The 23158-nt window shown below is 60.0% G+C and overlaps 1 protein-coding gene across 9 annotated transcripts in view; it reads right to left on the reverse strand.

The window, feature by feature from the left end:
• Positions 1-322: 322 nt before the first annotated feature.
• The window catches only part of GRID2IP (Grid2 interacting protein), a 48056-nt gene continuing 25220 nt past the window's right edge, over positions 323-23158 (reverse strand). Inside the window, exons 5-25 of one of the 9 annotated variants that reach the window (XM_019753653.2) lie at positions 22244-22398; positions 14202-14450; positions 13877-13962; positions 12150-12219; positions 11576-11670; positions 11096-11276; positions 9275-9429; positions 8126-8272; positions 7771-7868; positions 7508-7625; positions 6402-6757; positions 5758-6174; positions 5555-5642; positions 4741-4818; positions 4067-4263; positions 3586-3741; positions 3371-3457; positions 2534-2663; positions 2323-2441; positions 1517-1681; positions 323-1273 (exon numbers count right to left, since the gene is read on the reverse strand). In XM_019753653.2, coding sequence (XP_019609212.2) covers positions 1202-1273; positions 1517-1681; positions 2323-2441; positions 2534-2663; positions 3371-3457; positions 3586-3741; positions 4067-4263; positions 4741-4818; positions 5555-5642; positions 5758-6174; positions 6402-6757; positions 7508-7625; positions 7771-7868; positions 8126-8272; positions 9275-9429; positions 11096-11276; positions 11576-11670; positions 12150-12219; positions 13877-13962; positions 14202-14450; positions 22244-22398 — 3219 coding nt within the window. In that variant the 3' untranslated portion in view covers positions 323-1201. Of the gene's footprint in view, positions 1274-1516; positions 1682-2322; positions 2442-2533; positions 2664-3370; positions 3458-3585; positions 3742-4066; positions 4264-4740; positions 4831-5554; positions 5643-5757; positions 6175-6401; positions 6758-7507; positions 7626-7770; positions 7872-8125; positions 8273-9274; positions 9430-11095; positions 11277-11575; positions 11671-12149; positions 12220-13876; positions 13963-14201; positions 14451-17066; positions 17221-21190; positions 21273-22243; positions 22399-23158 lie in introns of those variants that run through there. The other 8 variants (XM_074313947.1, XM_074313948.1, XM_074313946.1 and 5 more) reach the window with 8 other exon arrangements.

Raw genomic sequence — 23158 nt, forward strand, 5'->3', positions numbered from 1 at the left:
ACACGCCTTCTGTGTCCACAGCCTCCCCCGCTCCCTCCCAGCACCCAGGTAATTCTCTCCTCTATGCCCAGTCCTACCAGGGGCTCCAGACACATTACCATGGCCTCTGGGGTCCCAAATACATCCTAGATTGTGTCCTCTGCTCCTAAGTCTGCTCTACTTGCACGACCTGCTCCAGGGACGTCATCGCCACCCATCCAGTAATCGGCCGCCAAATCCTGCTCATCTTCCGCCTGAATCCAAATCTCTCCATTCTCTACACCTCCCTTGACGACCCTGGTCCCACTCCCGACTCCCCACTTCATATTGACCACGTATAAACCAGATTTAAGTTTGTTTACTGGCTAAAAAACTCAATTTCAATTCTGCAGTCTGACATAGAGGGTCTTCCTCATCCAGTGCTTCCCTATTTCTCTCCCACCTGCTCCCCTTCTGGGAAAAGCCAACTGCAGTTTCTTCCAGCTTCCAAGACCCAGACTGGGTGCGGACTTGGGGCTCTCCTTCCTGCCTGCCTGCCTGCTTTCTTCCAAGCAGCCCCAGAAGGCTTGGGCTGGGTGAGGGACCTCCAGGCCTTATCATGCCCCCTGGTATGGCATGTTCAAGAGCATCTGCTTTCTTTACAAGGTCTGTGCTCCACTATGGTGTCCCTAGGGGCCGCGGCTCAGAGCAGGCTCAGAAAGGAGGTTCGATGTCCTTCTTCCCAGCCCCGTGAGGTCTGGCCAAGCAATGGAGGAACAAACAGCAGACACTGCCCCAGGACCATGGCCACTTCGCGAGCCACCCGCTGATCGCAGGCCACCATCCTGCCCCAGCCCCTCCAGACCCCGACATCGACGTCATGAGGTGCTGACAGCCAGCACCTGCATGCAGGCCTGGGAGCCATGCGGGTACAAAGCACAGGAGGCCCGCGGAGTGTGGGGTACAGCCAGGCCTGGGCGCCGTGGACCAGTGCCCACTGGAAGCCGAGGATCACCTTCCTGGGGAGTCAGAGCGTCTGCTCCTGCCCCGCACCCCCAGCACTCAGAACTGGGGCTTGGCCTGGAGAGGGGGACACGGCCGAGCCCCACACCTTCGCAGTGGCCGGAGCTCGATGGCTGAGGTAGCTGGAGATGCAGGTGTAGCAGGCGCAGTGGCCTGACGGGGGGGCAGGCACAGCCCAAAGCCCAGACAGGTGCAGTCCGGTGCGCTGCGGCCATCGCCGTCACCAGGCCAGGGGTGAAGCCATCCCTGAGCTGCGAGCGCCCTCCCCAGCCTGCAGGTCACTGAGTGCTCGCTGGTGAGGGGGGAGCACGTGGGAAGGGCTTGGTCAGTGGTCCCAGGAACCCCCACATCTTCCCTGCCTCGTCTCTCACCCCAGAGCCAGGGCACAGACCTACCAGGCTCCCCTCGGTGGGGAGGGGGGTTGTGTAACTCACTGGGGCCCTATCCCAAACCCAGCATGACAGAAGACTCCCTTCATTTGACTCTGGCGTTGACCTCTCCTGAGGGGCCCCTTAAGCCTTCCACCCTGGCTCACCTCGAACTTGCTCATGAACTCCGCAAAGATGCCGAAGAAGGCCTCGGAGGTGGTGGCTTTGGAATCCTCCCCGAAGAAGGCCAGCGCCTTGCCCAGTTCCTCCATGGCCTCGCGCTGCAGCCCGTCCAGCGCCCGCAGCACAGGCTGCGCCATCTCCAGGAACGACTGATGGGCCTCTGTTAAGGAAACTGCCCGGCCTCCGGGCTGTCCCCAGGTTCCTGGGCAGTGACCCCAGACAGCAGCCAAGCTGCCTCACTCCTGTCTGTCCCAGACGCTGGGCTCGGCTGGAGCCCCTTTGCCTACCGTCCCCCAAGCTCTTCCCAAAACCTGCCACAGTCAGTCCAGCTGCAGGGCTCTCACTTGCTCCTCTGTGCAGGGCAACTCCTCCCTCTGGGCTCTGCTCAGATGTACACCCTCTGCCCCAAGCACTCACTTGGAGTGGCCCCGTCACGCTCCAGGCCTTACTCTCGCTCTTTTCTACAGCATCTGTCACTACGCTCGGTGGGAATCCTCCCCTCTCCTGACTGCCTTCAGCTGGCCAGGGCCTGCCAGGCCTCTCCTTCTGTCTCATGACTTAAGCCTGGGCTCTCCATGAGGACAGATGGGGCAAGGCAGAGGCTTTAGGACAGTCAGAAGAGCTCCTCCTCAGTTACACACAGACTTGGCAGAAGTGCTTGGATTAAAAAAGACCCAGGATGGACCCTCTTCCAGCACTCCTGGACCCACAGCAGCCTCTGCCCAGAATCTCAGGGGAGCCATAGCTAGTTCTACTTGACCATGCCAGCATCAGGCTGCTCAGAGGATACTGTCATAACCACGGCAAACTTGTCCTCGCTCGAGGGGGACATGCTTTGGCAGGCAGCCTGTATCTCACTGATGGTGCCGTGGAGGTCAGCCAGGTCACTGATGAGGGCCCGTTGGTTCACTGTGGGGAAGGAGACAGAGCCTCATGGAGCCGCACTCCCAGCCCAGGACGGCAGTGCCTCTGCCTCCCCCCCACCCCCTCACCCAGCATACCTTTGGCAGCCAGGGGCACGGTGGGTAGGTCCTGAGCAAAGCCCAGGAGTTCAGGGAAGTGCTGGCTCAGTGATTTGGCAAGGATGTGCAGGAAGGTGGACTTTCCGTCCACCGTCTTGGTGGAGTTCAGCTGCAAGGGACCCCCAACACACGTCCTCCTCAAGGACCCCATCAGAACCCTATCACACGGGCCCAGGTACTCTCAGCCCTGCTCTCCTGGACTGTGGCTTATTCCTGGCCCTCAACACTTGCCAACTCCAAAGTTCATAACCCGATTGCTAGTATTCCTTACTCTGAAGTCTTATCTGCTAGGATGCCACGGGCCTCTCCAGGAGTTTGCAGGTTCCCTGGCCCAGATCTTTGAGACCCCCAGGAACCAGGCCTCCAGCCCCCAACTTGGGGAGGCCCCTAGGTTTTCCTGTCCTTGTCAGCAGATATAGCCCAAGATTCTCTGACCCCAGGGGGATGGGTAGCATCACTCATGGATCTTCGCTGTTGTGGTTTTCTGGAAGCATCTGTGGCCCATCCGAGCCTCAGCCATCCTAAACCATTCGTATCTACAAATGGACTCTCCCCTTCCTCCTGGAGCCTTCCCTCCCTGCTCCCCCCTACTCCATTATTCCAGATACTGAAGCTTCAATTGGAGGAGCTCACTCCCGTCCCAGCCACCCTCCAACCTGTGCTGTATCACATCCTGGCCTGTGGACAGCCAGCTCTTCCTCCTGGGGGAAGGGCCCTCCTTGGTCCTCATGTTCTCTCCTCCCCTCTGCTTAGGCCTGGCCACCTCAACCTCAACGGCAGAGCAAGCTAATCAATTACTGCCAACTAGCCCCTCACCTCCGTCAGGAAGTTGATTTTGAAGCCGGTGGTCTTGTTGGTTTTGGGCTGTCCATCGTTGAGATAGTTGCCCATGGCTAACACAAACTGGAAAGGAAGGTGGGCGGGTAGGTACTCACCCACCCCGCACCCCTGGTCCATCAGGACGCACTTCCAGACTGGAAACCCCAGGGCAGAGGGGCAGGGAGAGTGACCACGGAGGGGTGCGCCCGGACCTCCAGGATCTTGGCGAGCTTCCGGCTGTTCTTGAGCTCGAGGGAGGCCTGGCGCAAGCACTCCAAGCTGCCCCGGATCTCTTCTGTCTTCTCCTGCAGGGTGGCCTGGAAGTGGAGGCTGCGCAGGCGGGTCTTGTACTCGGGAACCGACAGCATCTGGCACGAAGGCAGAGCCAGGACTCATCCATCCCGCCAGGAGACCCACTGCCCCATGGCACCCTGGGTGGCGGTCAGCTGAGCCTGGTATTCCCTTAGGAAAAATAAGCACCACCTCGAGGAGGCACCTTCATCCCATCCACTTTGGACCCTGGGCGGGGATTGGTCATTAAAGGTGTAAAACTAGGACTCAGAGGTGTGAGCGTGGGGGCGCGAGTGGAGCGGGACCAACGCAGCCCTGGGACATAGTGAGAGCCTGGATGGAGGCGGCCGAGGCCGCTGGGCAGCAGCCCCTGACCCCAGGCGGGGGTCACGGCCGCCGCACCTGCAGGACGAACTGGTCGGGCTCGCTGAGGCGGCCGGGCGCCTCGCGGAAGGCCTGGTAGCGCAGCTCCTCATCGGCGTCCGGCGCGAAGAGCAGCAGCTGCGCCAGGTGCGCGGGCTCCAGGCGCCGCGGCTCCATGCTCATGAGCACCTGCCGCAGCTCCGCGGGGCTCAGCTTCAGGTGCGCCAGCAGGATGGCTGCAGGCGGGACCGCTAAGGTGAGCCGGGACGGGGCCTCGAGAGTCACCGGGGCTATTGGGGGGGTCTGGGGGGAACCGGGGCAGGGCAGGAGCCAGCCGAGGATGGAAACAGTCCTCTCTGCGACCGATTAAAGGGCGAGGGCGGGGTTCTCGAGGAGCTAGATCTGGAATTGATTGAGGCCAAGGAACTAGGGAGGGGCCTAGAGGCGGGACCAGAACTGGGGAGCCAATCAGGGGCCAGGGCTTATGGGGAGTGGACCCGAGGCCGGCATGTATGTCGGTGGGATCAGACTGGATGTGCGACCTGGGAGGGAGCCCTTACCCGCGGTGGCAGGTGTGTGTGGGTGGGGGGGGGGAGAGAGGGGAGTCTTACAGCCTAATCTCTGTCAGCATCCGGGGGCGGACCCCCGCCTGAGGCCCAGACAAAGGGCCACCTCCTGCCCTCCACAACCCCTGGGACTCCCCGGCCCCTCACAAGTGTTGTAGGCCTTCTTGTGGGAGAGGATCTCCACCACCTCCTTCTTCCTGAAGGGCTCAGGCCCAGGCACTGGCTCTGGAAGAGAAACTGGTGGTTTAATGAGGGGAGGCTAGGCAGAGGCTGCCGTGGGAGGGCTCAGGAGGGGTGTGGCCACCCCCAACAGGCCACTGCCCCCTGACCATGGCCTTGACTGAATCATCTCCGGGTATCCACAGTTCCCACTCATGAACCCTTGAGCCCAGGCTAACACACTCAGCATGCGTGGTGCGTGTACCTCCTCCCATCCTCTCTCTCCCCTGGGTGTGTGGGACTGAGCTGGCTGAGTAAGGAGAACCAACCACCTCTTGACCTTGCAGATGCTTCCTGGATGGACAAGGGCCTTTCTCTTCCATCCCGGGACCATTTTCCACGCACAATCTCCCTGGCTGCCTGGAGCCCCACCCAACAGCTATAGGGAGATGCCCAGCGAGGGGTGAGGGGACAGAGAGACTGGAAGGGCTCTCTCGGGATGCCTCCTGTCTGGCTGTGTGACTGAGCAAATTACCTAGCCTCTCTGAGCTTTCTCATCAGGAAGTTGTCAGTGTCACAGGGTTAGTTCTGAATTGAGGGTCAAGGGTGTCTGGCACTTGGGAAACAAATGCCAGCCGTTATCATCATCTCCATTTTGAGGTGGGAAAATTGAGGCTCTGAGAAGTTAAATACCTCGGGGGCACAGTAAGTAATGGCAGTCAGTGTCGGCCTTGGGGGCTCTGAGCCCTGGGTGGCCACACAGCCAGGTGTCGGGGTCCCCCAGGGCCCTCAGGCCACTCACTCGCAGGTTTCTGGGTGCCAAAGTGGAGCTCCAGGTCGAGGTACTTCACCATGTCGCTGAGCTTGTCATAGTCAGAGTCCTCCCCGAGCTGCAGGGGGGGCTCAGTGAGGAGGCACGCTGGCAGCGGGACTGCCACTCCCCACCCCACCCACCCACTCAGGGCTGCCCTTCACACGGAGAGCCCGGAGCCTCAGGTCCCCTACCTGACCCCAGATGGTGCCTTCCGAGTTCTCCACCTGCTCCCACCGCAGGCGCTTGACGCTCATGTGGCTGGTCTCACTGCGGCGGTGGCTCACGCCCCGGGACAGCATGGGGGGTGCACAGGGCACAGGCGGGGGCAGGGGCGGCGGGGGTGGGGGAGGGACTGGGTGGCTGAGTTGGGTGAGGGGCTTGGCCAGTGTCTGAGTGGGGCCCCGGGGACCATCAGGGGGGCGGGAACTGGGTTTGGGGTCATGGAAGGGCAGGGGTGGCGGCGGTGGGGGGCTGAGTGGGGGTGGGGGGATGTGGTCAGACATGGAGGAGTAGGTCAGGGAGCTGCCTTCCTCACTGCTGCTGATGCACTCGCTAGCGCTGCTCCGCTCGTTGGTTCCAAAGCTGCCCTGGTCATCGTGGAAGCTCATCTGTGGGGGCAGAATAAGGCAAGAGTGGGGCCAGGTGGGGTGAGGTGAGGGAAAGCGGAATCGTCTGGGGTGTGTGGGGTAGCCTTGGGTCAAAGGGTGGGATAGCTGAAGCCAGGCCTAAGGCAGCCTGAGACAGGTCCCCCACAGGCCTGCAGGAGCCCGGGGACACTTCCTTTAGATGCCTGTATCACCTGCTCCCTGGGTCTCACGTCTGCCTGCGTGCTCACCTCCTCGTAGTCGTTCTCAGGGCTCAGGAAATCGTCCACGATGCTGACCCGGGGGCCCAGCTGCTCACTCAGGGCATCCAGGAAGCGGTCAGTATCCCGGCTTCGCACAGGCCGAGAGAAGGTGAAGAGCTTCCTGCGGCTCGGCTGGCGGGCAATGTCCGGGCTGGGGGGGCTGTCGGAGTGGATGGGCCTGGGGTCTGGCTGTGGGGAGGGCGCCCTGCTGCTGTCCAGGCTGGCGTAGGGGTGGGACTCAGAGCTGCTGGGGGAGGCCGGTTCTCCTGAGCACAACGGGTAGTAGCAGGGGGAGGGCAGGAGCCGCTCGCTGGGCCACGAGACTCCGGACAGGGTCCTGGGCCCTGGGGTGGGGGAGGGCTCATGAGGACCCCTCTACAGTCAGTACCTGGGTTCCAGGTACAGGCTGGAGGACAGGGGCCCAGGGAAGGTTGGCTCTGTGTCCCTGGGCACCTTCCCTTCCCTCTCTGGACACAGCGCTGATGAACCTGGGTGACCCCGTCCCTCCATGTTCTTCCTTGAGCGTGCTCAAGGCTGGTGGGGGCACCCTGCTTAGGCCCAGGCCAGGCAAGATTCCAGCTCATCTTGAAAGGGACACCAGGGGTCCCACCTGGCACCCACTGAATGTAACTCAAAGGGCCCAGGGGCTTTCTCCAGGCCCCAGACCTGGTCATGAAGCACCGCCCACACCCAGCAGGCCCTGGGCTCCCAGGAGCATCACCAGGGGTCCTGCCTTCTAAATGCAGAAAAATCATCACGTGTGTCCTGTGAGCAACCACCTTTCCAGCTGCGCCATTCACAGAGCAACGCATGTGCTTAATAGTGTATCCAACAGCCACATGCTAACTTGGGGACTCTTCTGCAGGCAGCCCTCTGCTTTTCTAGATCCACAGCGGGGGTGAGGATCATAGGGGGCACAGAGGGACGAGGACAACCCTGACCTTGATGGCCCCTCACCATGAAGACTGCTGGGGTTCCCCACAACTCAATCCCATGGCCATGGATCAAAGAGGGGCCTCCAGGGTGTACCTGGAGGTGGGGCAACACCCAGCCGGCCAGTGCCACCCCCAGAGCTGGGCTGGCTGAGCCCCTACCTGCTGTGCCTGCCGGGCTGGGCACTGGTGGAGAGGCACGGGATCTGGATGTGGTCCCCATCTTCCCTTTGAAGCTGCTGCTCAGCCGAGACTCCAGCTCTGCATAGACAGCCGACATCTGCGGGGGGGAGGCAGTGAGTCCAGCCGCCCCCACTGCCCCCACGTGGCCCTAACATGCCCCACAGGCCAGGCCGGGGTGGTCTGGGAGGCAGATATCTGCCCTAGAACCCTCTGATACCACCAGGAGGGCAGACAGGTCTCACCATCTTGGGATTGGGGGTCTCAGGGAGGGATGTGCCATCGCCTGCCTGGCGCTCGCCTGGGATCAGAGGAAGAGGCATCTCCGGGCAGTCGCTGGGACCTGCTGGGGAATTGGGAATGGCAGAGTCTGCTGTGGGGGGGTCTAATGACCGCTTTTCATCTCTCAGGCTCAGGCCCCAGCCCAGACCCAGGGGGGACCATGGAGAAAGAACCTGCTAGCCCTGCAGACCCAGGAGGGCCACCCCTCAGCCCATGTATTCCCAGCGATTTCTCCCCTCACCAAGCCCATTTTGCATGTGGGAAAACTGAGCCCTGGCCGCACCCTCACACCTCCAGGCTGGCTGCCCAGGGCCTTACCACAGCCCAGACTGGTCTCCAGGCCCTGGGCCCGGAGGCTGCGGCGGCACGTGGAGGAGGCCCTCAGGGAGCTCCGCCGCTGGGGCTCAGGCATCTGCTCGGGCTCAGGCTCGGGCTCAGGCTCCAGGTCTGGCGAGGGCTCGGGCTCTGACGGGGGACATGAAGGGGAGACGGGTCCTTGTCCTCTCAGACAGACAAGGAGCTGCCAAACACAGGGAGGGTGAGGCAGCGGCTGTCTGCCAATCTGTGACGTCTGTCCCTGCTAAGCTCTAAGACAGCTCTCAAGGGGAAGCCTTGGGTGAGAAACTGGGTGCCAGGAACTGGAGGAACCCAGGGGTGGTGCTAGCCTGAGGATGCAGGCTGGGGGAGGTGGCCACAGCCCACCCCACAGGGCCTCTTCTCATGACAAGAGCCTAGGACCCCATAACCCAAGGTTTCAAAACCCTGCCCACATTGGACTTATGGGGTGAAAAGGAGGGTTCCAGGTTTAGGCAGGTGTGTGAGACACCTGTTACCTCCCCTGCACCTTGCTAAAGTTTCTTGCTAAGACCCCCGACCATTCCCCTGCTACGTGTGGGTGTCTGGGACTAGGGATAGTGGGCACACAGGGCCAACATGGAGGAGGTGTGCAGGCTGGGACACAGCAGACGCAGAGCACCCAGGACCAACGCACAGGGTTTGGCACACTTTCCAGGCCCACTGCCTGTACGATCAAGTGCATGGTTTCGTGGGCACACAGGCACTGTAGCAGGAGACAGCAGAGGAAGGCCCAGCAGGCCCTGGTGTGTGCCTGTGTCCAGCCAGGTGTGACCTGGCTGCACGCTCATAATCCAGGTCTGCAAGCAGCGGCCACACAAGCTTCTTGATCTGTGCTACACTTCCTAGGGTGCAAAGCACAGCCACTGAGGTCACCCCCATCTTGTGGGTGAGAAACCTGAGATCCTGGGCATTACGTGGGGTGTGTCAAGTCTAAGGGTCTGCTGCATTTGCTGCCTAAAGCTGGGAAGACACATTCGTGGGGCCAAGCGTGGGACCAGCCGGCTGTGTTGGGCGTGGATCTGCATGACACATGAGCACATCTGTGTGTGGGAGGGGCCCAGGATGGCTGTACTACCTCAGGTGGGCTGGGCAAGGCGAGGAGCTGCTCACCTGTCATGGCCGTGTAGCCCAAGAAGCACGCGATTTTCTCCTGGCAGAGCTCCTGCTCCTCATAGGTCAGCAGCTGGTAGATGAACTGCCAAAGCACCTGCTTGGCAGGCGTGTCCAGCACGGGGTAGACATCCACGATGAGGGTGTCGATGTTCCTGGGGGCAGTGGGGTGCAGGAGCAAGGAGTTCATTCCTCAGGGGCTCACCGTGGGGTGTGGGACAGGGATGGACGAGGGGGGCACTTCCAGGCCACAGAACACAGGCTTGTGCCCTGCGCCCCCTTCCTGCTGCTAAGACAGAGAAGTGGGCAGGAAGGCAGGTTCTGGGGACAGGCCGCCCGAATTCAAGTCCTGTCTCTGCTACTTACTAGCCAAGTGACCTTTCTTAAGTTACTTAACTTCTCTGTGCCTCAGTTTCCTCATCTGTAAAATGGGGATGAAAATAGCATCTATTGCACAGAGCTGTGTGAAGGCTGACATGTATGGCGTGTACTGAGACAGCAGAGGGACTTTACATGTAAGTTCCCAGGGAACTGCACACAGCTCCACAGGGAAATGAGCGCAGTGATGCTCAGCACAGTGTCCCTGGAAGGGAAGACACTGGAGGCGACCCCCTGTCTGTCCCTGGCAAGGTAAATGGGTGAGACAAGTGGCTGTGAGACGGGGATTCGGCTGCAGTTATAAACAGGGTATTAAATGCACACAGAGCAATGCGGACAGATCTAAACACAGAGCACTCAGTGAAAACAAGTCAGACACATATAGCACAGTGATGATGTAAAGTAAAAATACATCCCACGGAACAGCAACGCCCACTTTTTGAGAACAGCTTTGGACAAAAGGATGCCCATTAAACTCATCAGACTGGTGGCCTTGGTGGGGGAGGGACGCAGGAGAGAGTGTGGGACCAAAAGGGAATGAAAGGTGGAAGCACCCAAATGTCCATCAACTGCTGAATGGATGAACAAAATGTGTTCTTTCCATACAGTGGAGTATTACTTGGCCATTAAAAAGGAACGAAGTACATGTTCTAACTTGAATGAACATTGAAAACATGGTGCTAAGTGAAAGGAGACAGACACAAAAGTCCACATAGTGTACGATTCCATTCAGATGAAATATCTAGAACAGGGACATCTAGAGAGATGGGAGGTAAATTAATGGTTGCTGAAGGTAGGAAGGAGCAGAGAAGAGGGTGGGCAATGGTGAAAAGGTGCAGCATTTCTGTTTGAGTGATGAAAATGTTCTAAAACTCAGTGTGGTGATAGTTGTACATATTTGTGAATCTACAAAAACCCAGAGCACTGTACACCTAAATGAGTGAATTGTATGATCTATCAATTGTATCTCGATCAAACTGTTAAAACAAAGAAAGGAAAAGGAATGAACAAGTGAGGAGTTTGCACAGACCATGACAGTGACCCTACGGACCGAGGAGTGTGACAAATGCAGCCTACTGCCCCTGATGTGTGAAAAGACAGTCAACCAACCCCCAAAGGGCCTGGCTGGTGGCAAGTGCCCACAGGCGAGGCTACTGTGAGGCCCCCCAACAACGCTGCAGATGGTCACTGTTGGTTTCACTTTGCAGAGAAGGCTGTGACTTGCCCAGGTCATGTGGCTGGGACGTTTCAGAGTCAGGGTTTGTTCTGGGGCAGCCCAACTGTGCCCACCTTGGGGCCCCTCGTACCAGCTGCTGCCTTATCTGAGCCTCCCCCAGGAGAAGGGGGATGAGGAGGCTCAGGCAGGGAGACCCGCATTGTGACTCTGGGCAGGATGTGGGGCCCACCCAGGTAAGGCCCCCACCACCACCTTGGCCCGGCCACCTGTGCTGGAAGAAGCTCTCAAGGGCCCGGCAGACCCCATAGCGCTCGGCAGGCGTGAGCAGATGCTCCAGCTGCTGGCTGAAAGTTCTCCCCTGCACACGGATGCTGGATGGTAAGATCTCCGCCACCCACTGCAGGGAGGTGAGTGCCGACGGGTTGGGGGAATCCAGAGAATCAGAGTCTACAGGGCCACAGGCAGGAGAGGCACAGGTGATTCCACATCCCCAGGCCAGGTGCAGTTTCCCTGGCAGCCGAGGCCAGGGGCCCTCCTGAGCTGGGAGGTGGCTGCACAGCGCCATGCTTTGGGGGGCACATCTGCTGCCGGCAGCTGGGGATGGGGACGGAGGGAGAGCCGGGCGGGGTCCCTGAGGTGATCCCACTGGATCCTACAGCATCACCTGGGAGGGATGCTGTGGGTTTGGGGGAAGGGGGGGCAGGGTCTCTGTGGGACACAAAGCCGAGTGGCAGTGGGGGTCTCACCGCTGGTGAACGGGACGAGCCCCTCCTCCACCACCAGTGTGGGCATCGCACCACTGCCCTGCAGCATGGACACCACCTTGTCGTGAGAGCAGTTCCTGTCAAACAGAGGTGGCCCAGGAGGGCCTGGCCAGATGAGCCCTGTCCACACCCCACACCGGCCTCCCTCTCCTGCCCGCAGAGGCTACACAGCAAGCCCCTGCTGGGCCACAGCCACAGCCAGGGCCCTGCCTCTCCTGCTCTAGAATCTCTGCAGGAGAAGCTCCAGGCCCAAGGCCAGCTGGACACCTGATCACAGAAGGGGTCGCACCCATGTCATCCCTAGGCAGGGCACCCCTTAAAGCAGAAGACACAGATGGTCACTTCCACTCTGTCCCCTGCATGGAGCAGGCATGTTTTCTGGCTGGAAGGATGAACTGACATCCTAGCTAGGGTGGGAGGAGAGATTCAAGAGTTCCCACAGGCTGAGGGACCGACCCTGGGGACCAACTGGTTAGAAGAGATGGGAACCATGGCCTGGATGTCCCAAGAGGCAGCAGTCTTGGGGAACAAGCTCTGGTGCCCAGTAGCCTCTGACCTCATGTCCAGTCCATTGAGGAAGAGGATCCGGTCGCCCGACCTGAGGGACGCATTGTCAGCTGGGCTCCCTGGAGGCAAGAAGAAAGGGCATGCTGGTCAGCAGGGCAGGGCCCACTCCTGTTTGCCAGGTGAGAAATGGGACAGGTGGCAGAGCAGAACCAAATTCAGGCCAGCGGCGTGCCCACATTGGACCCAGTGCCTCTGCGTTCTCAGCTGCTCTAGGTGGGAAGTGATTCTCGGGCAGGGGTGGGAGCGCTTGGGGCCCATGGACTGCGGGCATTGTCAGGAGAGGAAAGGAGTGATCAGGGAAGACTTCCTGGGGGAGCGATATGGGGAGAAGTCCTTCCCTGGGACTGAAAAGGGGGAGAGGGTGATGGTGGTGACAAATCCAACCTGGCCTGCTGGGAAGCTTGGGCCAGCCTGGGGAGGGAGGGGTTATAGCAGGGGATTAAAGGCCACTGGTTTGGAATTCAGGAGACCCCAGGTTCTGGTCCTTGATCTACTAGTCTCTCTAGGCCTCAGGTTCCCATGTGGAAAAGCTCCCATCGAAGCATCTACTTGGCCTCCTATGATAGGAAAGGCATGGGGTTACCAACCTGGATGCTGAGCTGCGGAGACCAGCTCACCTGAACTTTCATATGGCCCTAGGCCAAGCATCTCTGACTACACACGTGAGAGGGCAGGGAGGTGGGAGTGGTGATGACACAGTTGGAAGAGACACAGCCAAGGAGGAGAGCTTAATCATTCTAGAGGAAGCTCCCTAGACAGCAGTCTTGGGCCCTTTCTGAACAACAGTATGTCAACTAGTAGTGCACAAAGCTGAGAAAATCTGGAACATGTCAGTCACAGGATTAGGTCTCAGAAAAATCCCACAGCTGGCACAACGAGGTAAAGACACTTAGGCGCTTTCCTGGGGATCAGAAAATGCCTGACTCACAAATCCATTTACTGGAGATGTGAGATGCAGAGGGTAGAAAGGACTCAGTCTCAACCAAGTCACCGATGGGGATGCATCACTAGGAGCATCATGCTCAGGTGCTGGGAGGTGACTGGTGCAGGACGGGGCAGGTGGTGATTACAAGGAGGGAGTGCTCAATTCAGCGCCAGGAGACGTTTCTGCCCCCCCACCCCCACCCCAGACCTTCCACACTGGAATGGGCCCCTCAGCAAGAAATGAGCTTCTTCCCCTTTCCCTGTCCTCGCCCTGCACCCACTGGAGGGCAGGAAGGAGGAATTCCTGCTCTGCCTTCTTCAAGATAACACATTCCAGGAGCAAGAAGGAGCAGGTTGAGTTGGAGGAGGAGGGGAGTCCAGATTGGGGGAAGTGGATAACGAGCCAGGGCCCTGAAGCCTGTTGCCTCTCTGGGTCTGGACTGCCCACAAGTGTCAAGTTCATAGCAAACACTCTGGCACAGGGAATGTTGCCCAGGGCACAGCTTAGGCAGACACCAGCGCTGTCCTGGCTGCCTGTTCTAGGAAGTGCCCCAGCCATCCCTGTGGACGTAGGAAAGGTCTGGATGGAGAACTTGGTTCTCTTGGCTCAAGAGTGATCCTGAACTTGGACGGGGTTTGTGCCAACTCTGGCAGATAGATGGTTTATATCTGCTGCTCTGGGATACTCAGAGGACACTTGCTACATGAGGTTGGTATCTGGGGTGGAGAGGGGTGCTGAGCAGAGGCCTAAAGGGCCCTTCACCCCATCCTGGACACCCGCCCACCACTCACCGGGCAGGACAGATTCGATCCAGACAGGCCCATGGCCACGGAGAGTGAAGCCGAAGCTCTTGTTGCCCTTGTAGACGCGGACTGTCCTGGGAAGAAAGAAGGGGCAGGCTGGGGGCAGGCAGTGTGCCGGGCTAGGGGGGGGGGGGGCTGGGGGACGCAGGGGATGGAGATGCCCCGTGTCCCACTCCTCTTAACATACCCCACCCCGCCACCCGCCAGGTGTCCAGCCCCGCGCCCGCGCCCTCTGCCCAGGTCTCCATCGCGAGCCCACGCATTGACCAGGAGGCGCCTGCAGCCGGTGCCCGTTCCCCCCCACCCTGGGTACCTGCGTACGCCCCCGGTGCCTGCGCGGCAGCCCAGCAGCGAGGCTGCCTTGCGCGGGGGTGGCTCGTCTGGGCGGCGCGGGGCGGCACTGGCGCGCGTGGACACCAGAAGGCGCTCGGGCCGCTCTTCGCTGCGGCTCCGGCGCAGCCTCTGCGCGCTCTGCGCCCGCCGGGCGCGGCACAGCTTGCCCAGCAGACCCTGCGACACCACCTCGTCGAAGCGCGCCCGGTGCTTCTTGGGGATGAAGATCCTGCCAGCGACGACGGAAGAGTCGGGGCACGTCCCCCGACTGTGCCCCGATCGCTGCAAACCACGGCCCAAAGGCGCCTCCCCGTGGGCGCAGCCCTCGGCTCAGGGTTGCCTGGGACTAAGCCGTTCGCCTCTCAGTCTCCCTCTTGGTGCCCAGACTTGCGCCCCAACCAGCTGGGGTCACACAAGGGCTGTGGCACGCGGCTCCCTCCACCGTCCCCCTTACTCTGGCCTCTGGGGGACCTCAATACCCCCAAAGCCCGCCCTGGACCAGGTCCTCCCCGAGCCTGTCTTCCTTTCTGCGGCCTGTCCTCCACTCCCTCATCTCATGCCCTTGTACCTGACAGGCCAGCCCCAGCCAGGGATCCCCACCACCCACCTTCTCCTAGCCTGAGTCCCGGTGACCAGGCTGGAGAAAACAAGCCACCGTCTGCCCTGGGCAGACTTCCCCAGGCTCCATCACACTCCCGTCCTGCTTGCTTCTCCCGCCAGCCCTCTCTACAGCTGCCTGTTCAGAATGTGCCAGGACCACCACCTCCAGTCCTGCCTCTCTCGCTTTGCCCCACACTGTTGCGACTGCCCAGGACACTCTCTCCACCCTTAGCTAAGCCCGGCTTCCCCTTCAACAGCCAACACTGGCTTCCTTCAGTTTAATCCTCCATATTTGAGCAAGTCTATTATCTGGGCCAGCCAGGCACTGGGCTTGGAAGCTGAAGGCCCTGTGGCCCCTGCTCAGAGAAGTCATCTGGAAGTGGTGAGAAGCAAGGGGGAGGCTCGCATGGTTCCCCGTGCAGGGGGCCAAACCATGGGATGGTTCTTTGCTGACCATGGGTCTCTTCTGCCACCTGGAAGCTCGCTGGCGGCTGGGTCTGCAGCTCAGCTGAGCCACAGTAACCAGCCAGCCAGGGCTCAGCACATGACAGGGACTTAGAGACTCAGGAAACAGGGCTGCTGCTGCCACCGGTGGCCCAACCATACCTCTGAGTGACGGCAGCAGTAAACCTCCTGGTGGACTCCTTGGTCCATGGCAGAGGATTCTGAGGCTCCGTAACTTCCCAGGGTCACACAGCTGGCCGTTGGCACAGCTGGGATGGAAGCCCAGTCTCTGGGCCTCGGCACTATGACAGGGCTCTGCCAAGGGCCCCTGAAGTTCTAGTGAGTTGCTAGTGAGGCCTCCCTGGCTGTATCCCATGGCTCTTTTCCCTGATCTTTGTAGCAGGAGCCAGTGCCAAGGGCATGGTGAGGAGAAGGGAGAAGAACCAGCTGAAATACAACCCCTCTGAGGTTGTCCAGTGGCCCCACTCAGTTCCCTGGACCTCTGTGGGTAGGACTAATAAGGCCAGGTGGGCAGAATAGCCACCTGGTGGGAGGGAAGGGGCGTGGACCTTCGGGAAGGAGGGTGCCCTTCCCCCAGTAAGCTCTGCTCCTGGATGTCCCACGAAACCAGGAGGCCAGAATGAATGGCCTGCTCAGCTCTGTCAGGAGCGTACTTGCCTGATCTGCTCATCCTTACCCACCTGCAGCAAGTCCCCCAAATCTAGAACCTCAGCCTCATTCCCCAAATGGTCACTCAGTGTCTCTGGAACCTGACACCTCCATCGGCCTGAGAGTTCCCCAACCCTCCTGGGCCCACCACATCCCTCTTGCCCAGGCAAAGGACAGATGACAAGCCAGAAACTGTCCATCTCACGCTTTGGGCTCCAGCCCCAGGCTCCAGAAGGCATGAGCCCCACCCCCACCCCCAGCCCCTGGGTCCAATCTGGGCAGGGGCCAGATGACCATCCCAGCTCCATCCTCCAGCAGCAATTAGAAAAGACCCTGCTCCCTCCACCAAGGTGGAAAACATTGTAAGTCACCAACTGCTCAGATCGGAGAAGGTTGGGTGACCCTTTCCCTGACTGGTGTTATTGGGGCTGAGCCGGAGGCCAGGCTGCCTGGGGAGCCACACGCCCTTCCCGGCTTGTGTGGGCCCTCTGTGCGGCTCAGTGTGGCCCAGGCACCCCAGCCCTGGGCCTGCTTTGAATCTACTGTCCCAGCAGAGCCATGCACCGTGGGGTCTCATGGCCCATCGTGGCCCATCACTGCCCCTCTGACCCTGACAGCCTGGCTATGGCTGCCCCAGGACTCACAGGTCTCCGCTGTGCCAAAAGGTTTCTCTGAGGCCACAGGACAATTCTAGGGCCAAACAGTGATGCTGCACTCAGGGGTCAGTTCTGTCCTCTCTGCCTGGGGGGTCAGGTCTAAATCCACCTCCAGATCCCTCCCAGGGGCTGCCCTAGGTTTCTCTCTCCACCACATTCCCTTACTCGGCTCTCTGTCCAGTTCCCTTGAATCGCCCAGTCTAGGAAGGAAACAAAGCTGTTCAGCCCCAGCCCTTAGTCCCTGGGCCACTCGTGGGTTCTGGGCGCCTAACACGGGGAACTCGCCCCTTTGTACCCTTCCTGTTTCTGGCCACCCTCTCCAGCCCTCGGGTCCCAGCCAGGCAGGGAAGGTGCCCACCCAGGTCAGGGAAGCCCTTCAGGGCCCCAGCCGCATCCCCTCTCAGGCCGGCCAGAGGCAGCTCCTCGGCGCCCAGGGCGCACGGTTCCCGGGGGCAAGGGCGCTGTGGGGAAACTACCGAAAGTGCCGGGAGAAGCCCTGGTCCTTCCCCATCTGGAGCCGGCGACCGCAGCGCAGCGGGTGCAGACGGAAGGGGGCAGCCGAACTCGAGAGCAGAACGAGGGCACGGCGACTCCACGCACCCCTGCCTCGCCAGCGCGCGAGGCCCCCCCCCCCCCCCCCCGCGACCGCCCCTTCTCCGGTGGCCCCGCCCCTCCGGGGGGACCCTTCAGCTAGCTCCCGCGGAGCTGACGCAGCTCCAGGCTGTCAACGGTGCCTCCTTTTGGCCCCCTCCATTAGTCCCATCCAGGAGCCTCGCCTCTGATCTCTCCGGCCGCGGCAGCCGGGTTCCCCTCATAGTGGCTAGTCTCTAACACCCACTGCACTGAGACTGAACCCCACAGTTCAAAGGAAGTCCCAACTGCCTTTTGTAGGACATGGGGGGGCTTGTAAAACAGGGGATGGCCTTCGCCCTGGGCCTCAAGGGGCTCAGCAGAAGCCAGGACCAGCTCCTGGAAGCCCTCCTGACCTACCCAGGGGGAAGCTCTAGTAAAGAAGACGCTAGACGGGGGCGCGGGGGGGGGGGGGGGGGGATTGTCCTTGAATGCCACTGTCAGCGGCTGACACTGCACTGGGAGACCATGGAGAACTATGGGAGGGTCTCAGGGTGTAAGGGGAGGTGGAGGCACCCCCGAGGTTGGGGTACCAGAGGAGGGGCGATGCTGGGAGGGGAACAGGAAGGGTGTTGAGATGGGACAAGTGTCTAAATTCTAAAAACAGACGAAGGAGAGCGTATGAAGCCTGGTGAATGAGGAGACATGAGGAGGGGCCACCAGGCTGGGCAGTTTCCAGGTGAGTGGGTGGGGGACTCAGAGGGCCTCCCTGAGATGGGTGTGCCCTCCTGGGAGAGGAGGGGAGGAAAGGCTACAGAGAGGAGGGGAGAGATAAAAGGAAAGAGGGTCTGGACTCTTCCTCTGGCTCTGGGCCTGCCACTCCCTGCAAGTCAGAGCAGGAGCAGACCCCGGAGACCACACTGCATTGTCCCTTCTTGCTGAGCCAGGTCCTGGCTGCAGGCCAGAAAGGGCTGATAGATGTCGGGGAGCCAGCCCAGGGCATCCTGGGGAGGGGCTCCTGGGGGCACGCTCAAGGGGACACCAGCACAAGGCTCTCTCCTTGGCAGGTGGCAGTCACCGCCCAGATAGGCTGGACCTCAGAGGCAGGGCACCCCGGGACTCTCCCTCGGTCTCAGACACGAGAGGGACAACCTCCATGGCCTGCCTGCAGATTCCTGCAGCCCATCTCAGGGAGGATGCTGCCCCCCTGACCTTCGGGCTGGTACTCTGTCCAGGCCATGCTGCCCAAAATACCTCAGCCCCATCTTCCTGACCCTAGCAAGGCCACCACCCTGCGGTGACCTCAGGGCTGCAATTCTCCCGGCGGCAGCAGCAGGAAGCCAGAGCCAGTGCCCTGTCCTCCCCAGGCCTTGTTCTCAGCCCTGCCTGAGAGAGAAATATCCCCTCGCTGTCAGCATGGCTCCCTGATACCCGCAGGTCCACAGCTGTCCCAGCATGCTGGAACCATTCTGGTTGATCTGTACGAGCTACAATGGCCCAGCATCCAGAACCAGGCCTGCCCGAAGGCTGTGAACACTGCCCACCTTGCTGTGGGCAGAGGAGATGGCAACACAGAGCAAACACTCATGCTCCAATCCAGACACAGCCAGCAGCCATTGCCTCGGGGCCGGCGAAGGCACCGGAAGGGGCCAGCAGCTGGCCTGCCCTGAAGCGCCTACCCCAGCCAGAGTGTGCCACCAAAGGCAGATCACTCCGGCACAGCAGTTCTCAACTGGGGACATTTGGCACTGCCTGGAGACAGCTTTGCTTGTCACAAAATGACAACTGGGAAGGGGCTGTGCTTCTGGCAGCCGGTGGGTGAGGCCAGGGATGCTGCTAAACATCCTACAATATACAGGACAGGACGGCTCCACCACAGAGAATTATTGGGCCCAAAAGGTCAATAGTGTGGCAGTTGAGAAACCTCTCTAGGGAGAAGGAGACCCTCCCGGGGGAACCCTCACTAAGTGAGCACATAGATATGACTGGCACTTCTGCTTCAGTGTCAGAGAGCTCACCCCATAATTTTGTATGACAGTGTCCCTGACACTTGTCATTACAGCAGAAGAGGGTGAAGGAAGCGCAGACGTTCCCTCACATGCTACCCGCAGATTCTCGACTAACCTCTTCTGCTTGCAGTTGGCAGAGTTCATTTGTGTAATTTCCTACCAAGAACCCTGCTGGGGACACACAGGGATTATCAACCCCCCTTTATAGATAAACAGCAGAGATCAATGAACCTGCTTAAGGTCGCACAGCCAGTGAGTAGATGTGGGATTCAAGCTAGGTCTGTGGGGATTTCAAATTCCAGCATCTTCCGCCAGCTCCATGCCTGCCCCTCCCTCTCCTTCCACATTCCCTGAAACACTAGCAGACCCCAAAGCTGACTTAGCTTTCCTGTTCGCTCCTAACCACGTCGCACTTTCCAAACTGCCTGGCCTGTCCTAATTAGAAAGCCATTTTATCACTTCATCAAACTGGGATCCCTTTGGGGACAGACCCAAATTAAGCTCTGAGCCGTGGGATTAACTGCCCTTGTAAAGGGAGATGAGACCCTTTGCTGACGTGGCTGCCTGCCACTGACCCGAATCTCCCTGTCACCGCAGTACTGGCCAAGAGAACTTTCTGCAATGACGAATATGTGCGCTGTCCAGACAGTCGCCACTAGCCATGTGTGGGTACTGAGCACTTGAACGATGGCTAGTGAGACTCGGAAGCGGAGTTTTACATTTCATTTAATATTCATTACATTTAATTTTCAATAGCAACACGGGGCTAGTGGCTACTGTGCTGGACGGCCCAGCTTCAGTCTCACTGCTCCTGCTCCTGTCTTCCCGAGCCTTCCGTGTAGGCCATGGGGACCAGCCCTCGGAGGCCACGCGGTGATGTGGGGGGTTCCAGCCTGCACTGGGCACACACAGGTGTATCTTCACCTACCCTTTGCTGCTCAACCTCTCATGTAAACCTTGTCTCTCCTCGCTGGGGGGCAGAGGGTCCCACCCCAGGCCACAGATGTAGCTCTTATGCCCCTCACCCCATGCCGGGGCACTGTTGGGTACCCAAACCCGTGGCCTCTGTGGCACCGTCCTCACCCTGGCCTTCAGGGATCCACCTCTGTGACTGATGCCTGGCTCTGATAAACTCCCCACTGGGGACTGTCTTCCCACCTCCACAGGACACCCCACCAGACCCCACTGGCAACTTCCTGACATTGACACCTGCTGCCTCCTCTGGGGAGCCCACCCTGATTGCCCCCCTGATGGTTTACCCTCCACCGTCTCCACGGGCACTCAGTCCTGGGAATCACAGAAAACTGCGTCTGTGACTCCTCCATGGCCCCCTGAGCTCTCTTGGGAAGGTGCTGTGTGGGGATCATTGCTGCCCTGGGACACGAGGGGGGGTTGTGGAGGTGGAGGTGGCTGAAGCCACCCTGCCAGAGTACTCCTCTCCCAGCAGAGCCCAGCGGGGCGCCGCCCCCTCCTCCAGCGGCCTCCCCAATTTTCCTGTCGCACTTGACACAAGCTGACAACACAGGCTGCTGTTTCATCCGCCCCAGCAGCGCCCGCCCGGGGGATGCTGCGGGAACGGGCATCCCCAGGTGTCCTGCTTCCCAGGCACTAAATCGCGCACGCCCAGCCCACGGGGGCGCTTCCCCCACCCCGGCTCTTCCTGACCCACTGGGGTCGGGAAAGGCAGGCGTGGGGGCTGTCCCAAGAGGCGAACAGGCTGGCTGGACAGAGGCGGCAGGGACAGAAGCTGGCGAAGCACTGAAGGGAGATGAGCGGACCGAGAGGGCTTCTACAGAGTCCAGCTGCTAGCAGCCTAGGGACGTGCACTAAGTTCTCAGGGGATACCTGGCTGCCCTCGACCCTGACCCAGACCTGGTGGAGAGGGGTGGAGTGGGGGATGTCCATCATCACCTCCCCAGGGAGCCCTCAGAGCCAGCAGGTCTCTACAGCAAATTCGGCTCCAGAAATAACTTTTTGTTCCTATCGGGATTTTCCCAGCAAGGGGCAGGCCCCTAACTCACCCCAGGCAGCTCATGGTGGCCTCTTTCGGTGGCTTTCTGTGCTCCGCTGCAGAGCGGAGACGCTGTGCCCGCCGGGCTTGGGTGGGGGGGTGGGGTGGCCAGCCCCGTCCCTGACATTGGCCAGGCCCAGAGGGAGGGGCAGGCTGTGGGGTGAATGGCAGCGAGGGGAGGGGGCGGGCTGAGCCCAGGAAGGGGGAGGGGTCAGGGTGGGGGAGCAGTCGGAGGCCTCGGAGGCAGGGTCAGGAGAGAAAGCCCCGCAGGATCCAGGCAGGGAACGCAGCACTCAGGCCCAGGCGGGCCTGATGAAAGCTGGGCAGTGACCCTGGCAGGAACCAGGAGGAAGGTAGGGGGCTCCGGAGATTCCCTGGACCACTCCAGGTGTGCATCACCAGATTTTTTTTTTCTGAAAAATAAACTGAGAGGTTCCAAAGCTGAGCACAACAGCAGAAAGTGCACAGCTGACTGGGTTCACATTCCTGTGCCTGCCACTCATTTGCTGTGTGACTTTGGGCCAGCCTCTTAACTTCTCTGAGCCTCAGTCTGCCTCTGTGAAATGCAGTGCTGGGTGGATTCAGCCAGACAGTGTTCCTCTCGGTTGGCACATAGCTGGCATCAGCAAAGGACAGAGAGCGCACACTGTTTATAGGACTGGGTGGCAGGGATCCACAGCAGGACCCTGGACTGCACATCGTGCCACTGCTCTGTCTCCATAATGAACTGGGAGTTTCCTGGTATCCTGTTGATTTCTATGACCTGGTTTTGGATAGAGCAGGGCCAGCTGTGACTTCAGATCAGGAGGTCGGTCCCTCTGTGCCTGGCCAGCCTAGCGGTTAGTATCCCTTTCCTTCTCAAAGCGCTGCTCTGCCATCCAGCACAGGCAACAACCGCTCTTCCCGGGGTCACTGGCCCACCCTCGTTCTGGGACTGAAGGGGTGTTGGGGTCCAGGTCAGGAGCAGGCCACGCAGTGGCAGCAATGCCTGGGATGGCGGTGGGGCTCCCCTGAGCGAAATGAGACACGCCCTTCCTGCCCATCCCACCCCAGACTGAGGTACCTGAGGTTGTCCAGGAGTGGCCCACGGGCCTCGCGGGGCAGTGCCAGGGTGAGTGCCCACACCAGATCATCCACCCGCTGCTCGGCCGCGAACTGCTTCAGTGCAGCGAACACCTGCTCCTTGGCAGTCGGCTGGTCCCCCAGGATTTCGTCCACCTGCAGGGAAGGGTCCTGTGAATGATTGATCACAAGGGACCCAGGGCAGAACCCCAGGGAATCTCACCCCCTCCTTCCTTCTCAGTTTACCTCCACAGGACAGCTGACACGAGGGGCACTGCCCAAGTCACTCCATTTGAAACCTCTGCAGCCCTGAGACGTGGGCATGGCTAGGATCTAAGGAAACTGAGGCTGGTAGGGGTGAAAGGACTTGCCGAGGGTTACGGGGTCAGGACTCAAGCCCAGAGACAGCCCTTCCACTGAATAATGTAAGAATCACAGGAATCACAATACAAGAGCTTAAATGTGCTCCAGGCACCCAATAATTGCTAGTTACTGTTCTTATAAAACTGTGCTCCCTTCTACCACACTGTTCACTGAGAGATTCTACAGAGAACATTCTGGCTCCACGAAAAAAGCTCTGGCATGCACGCATAGCCCTGAATTTGGATGCCCTCAGTGCTCTCTCTGGACTTCCATTCTCTTCACCTTCGTGTACAAAGCAGCTGATGTGGATCTATTCAGAGGAGTCTGTGGAAATGGGCATGTCGCACATCCAATCGGGGGACATCTGTAGTTTATTGGCTATTTAGCCAAGAAAGGAGGGAACGCTTTTTCCTGGTAGGAGGCAAGACATTGGCAGTTATGTTGTAGCTTTGGCCATTTGGAAGCTCTTGCCCAGGGCTTTGGCTCTTGAAGGGATGATGCAGAGGCTGGTCAGGACAGTGGCAGAGTCCCGTCATGCACCCTGAGCAGACTC

The sequence above is a fragment of the Rhinolophus sinicus genome, linkage group LG10 (assembly GCF_036562045.2).
Source record: "Rhinolophus sinicus isolate RSC01 linkage group LG10, ASM3656204v1, whole genome shotgun sequence".
Taxonomy (NCBI): domain Eukaryota; kingdom Metazoa; phylum Chordata; class Mammalia; order Chiroptera; family Rhinolophidae; genus Rhinolophus; species Rhinolophus sinicus.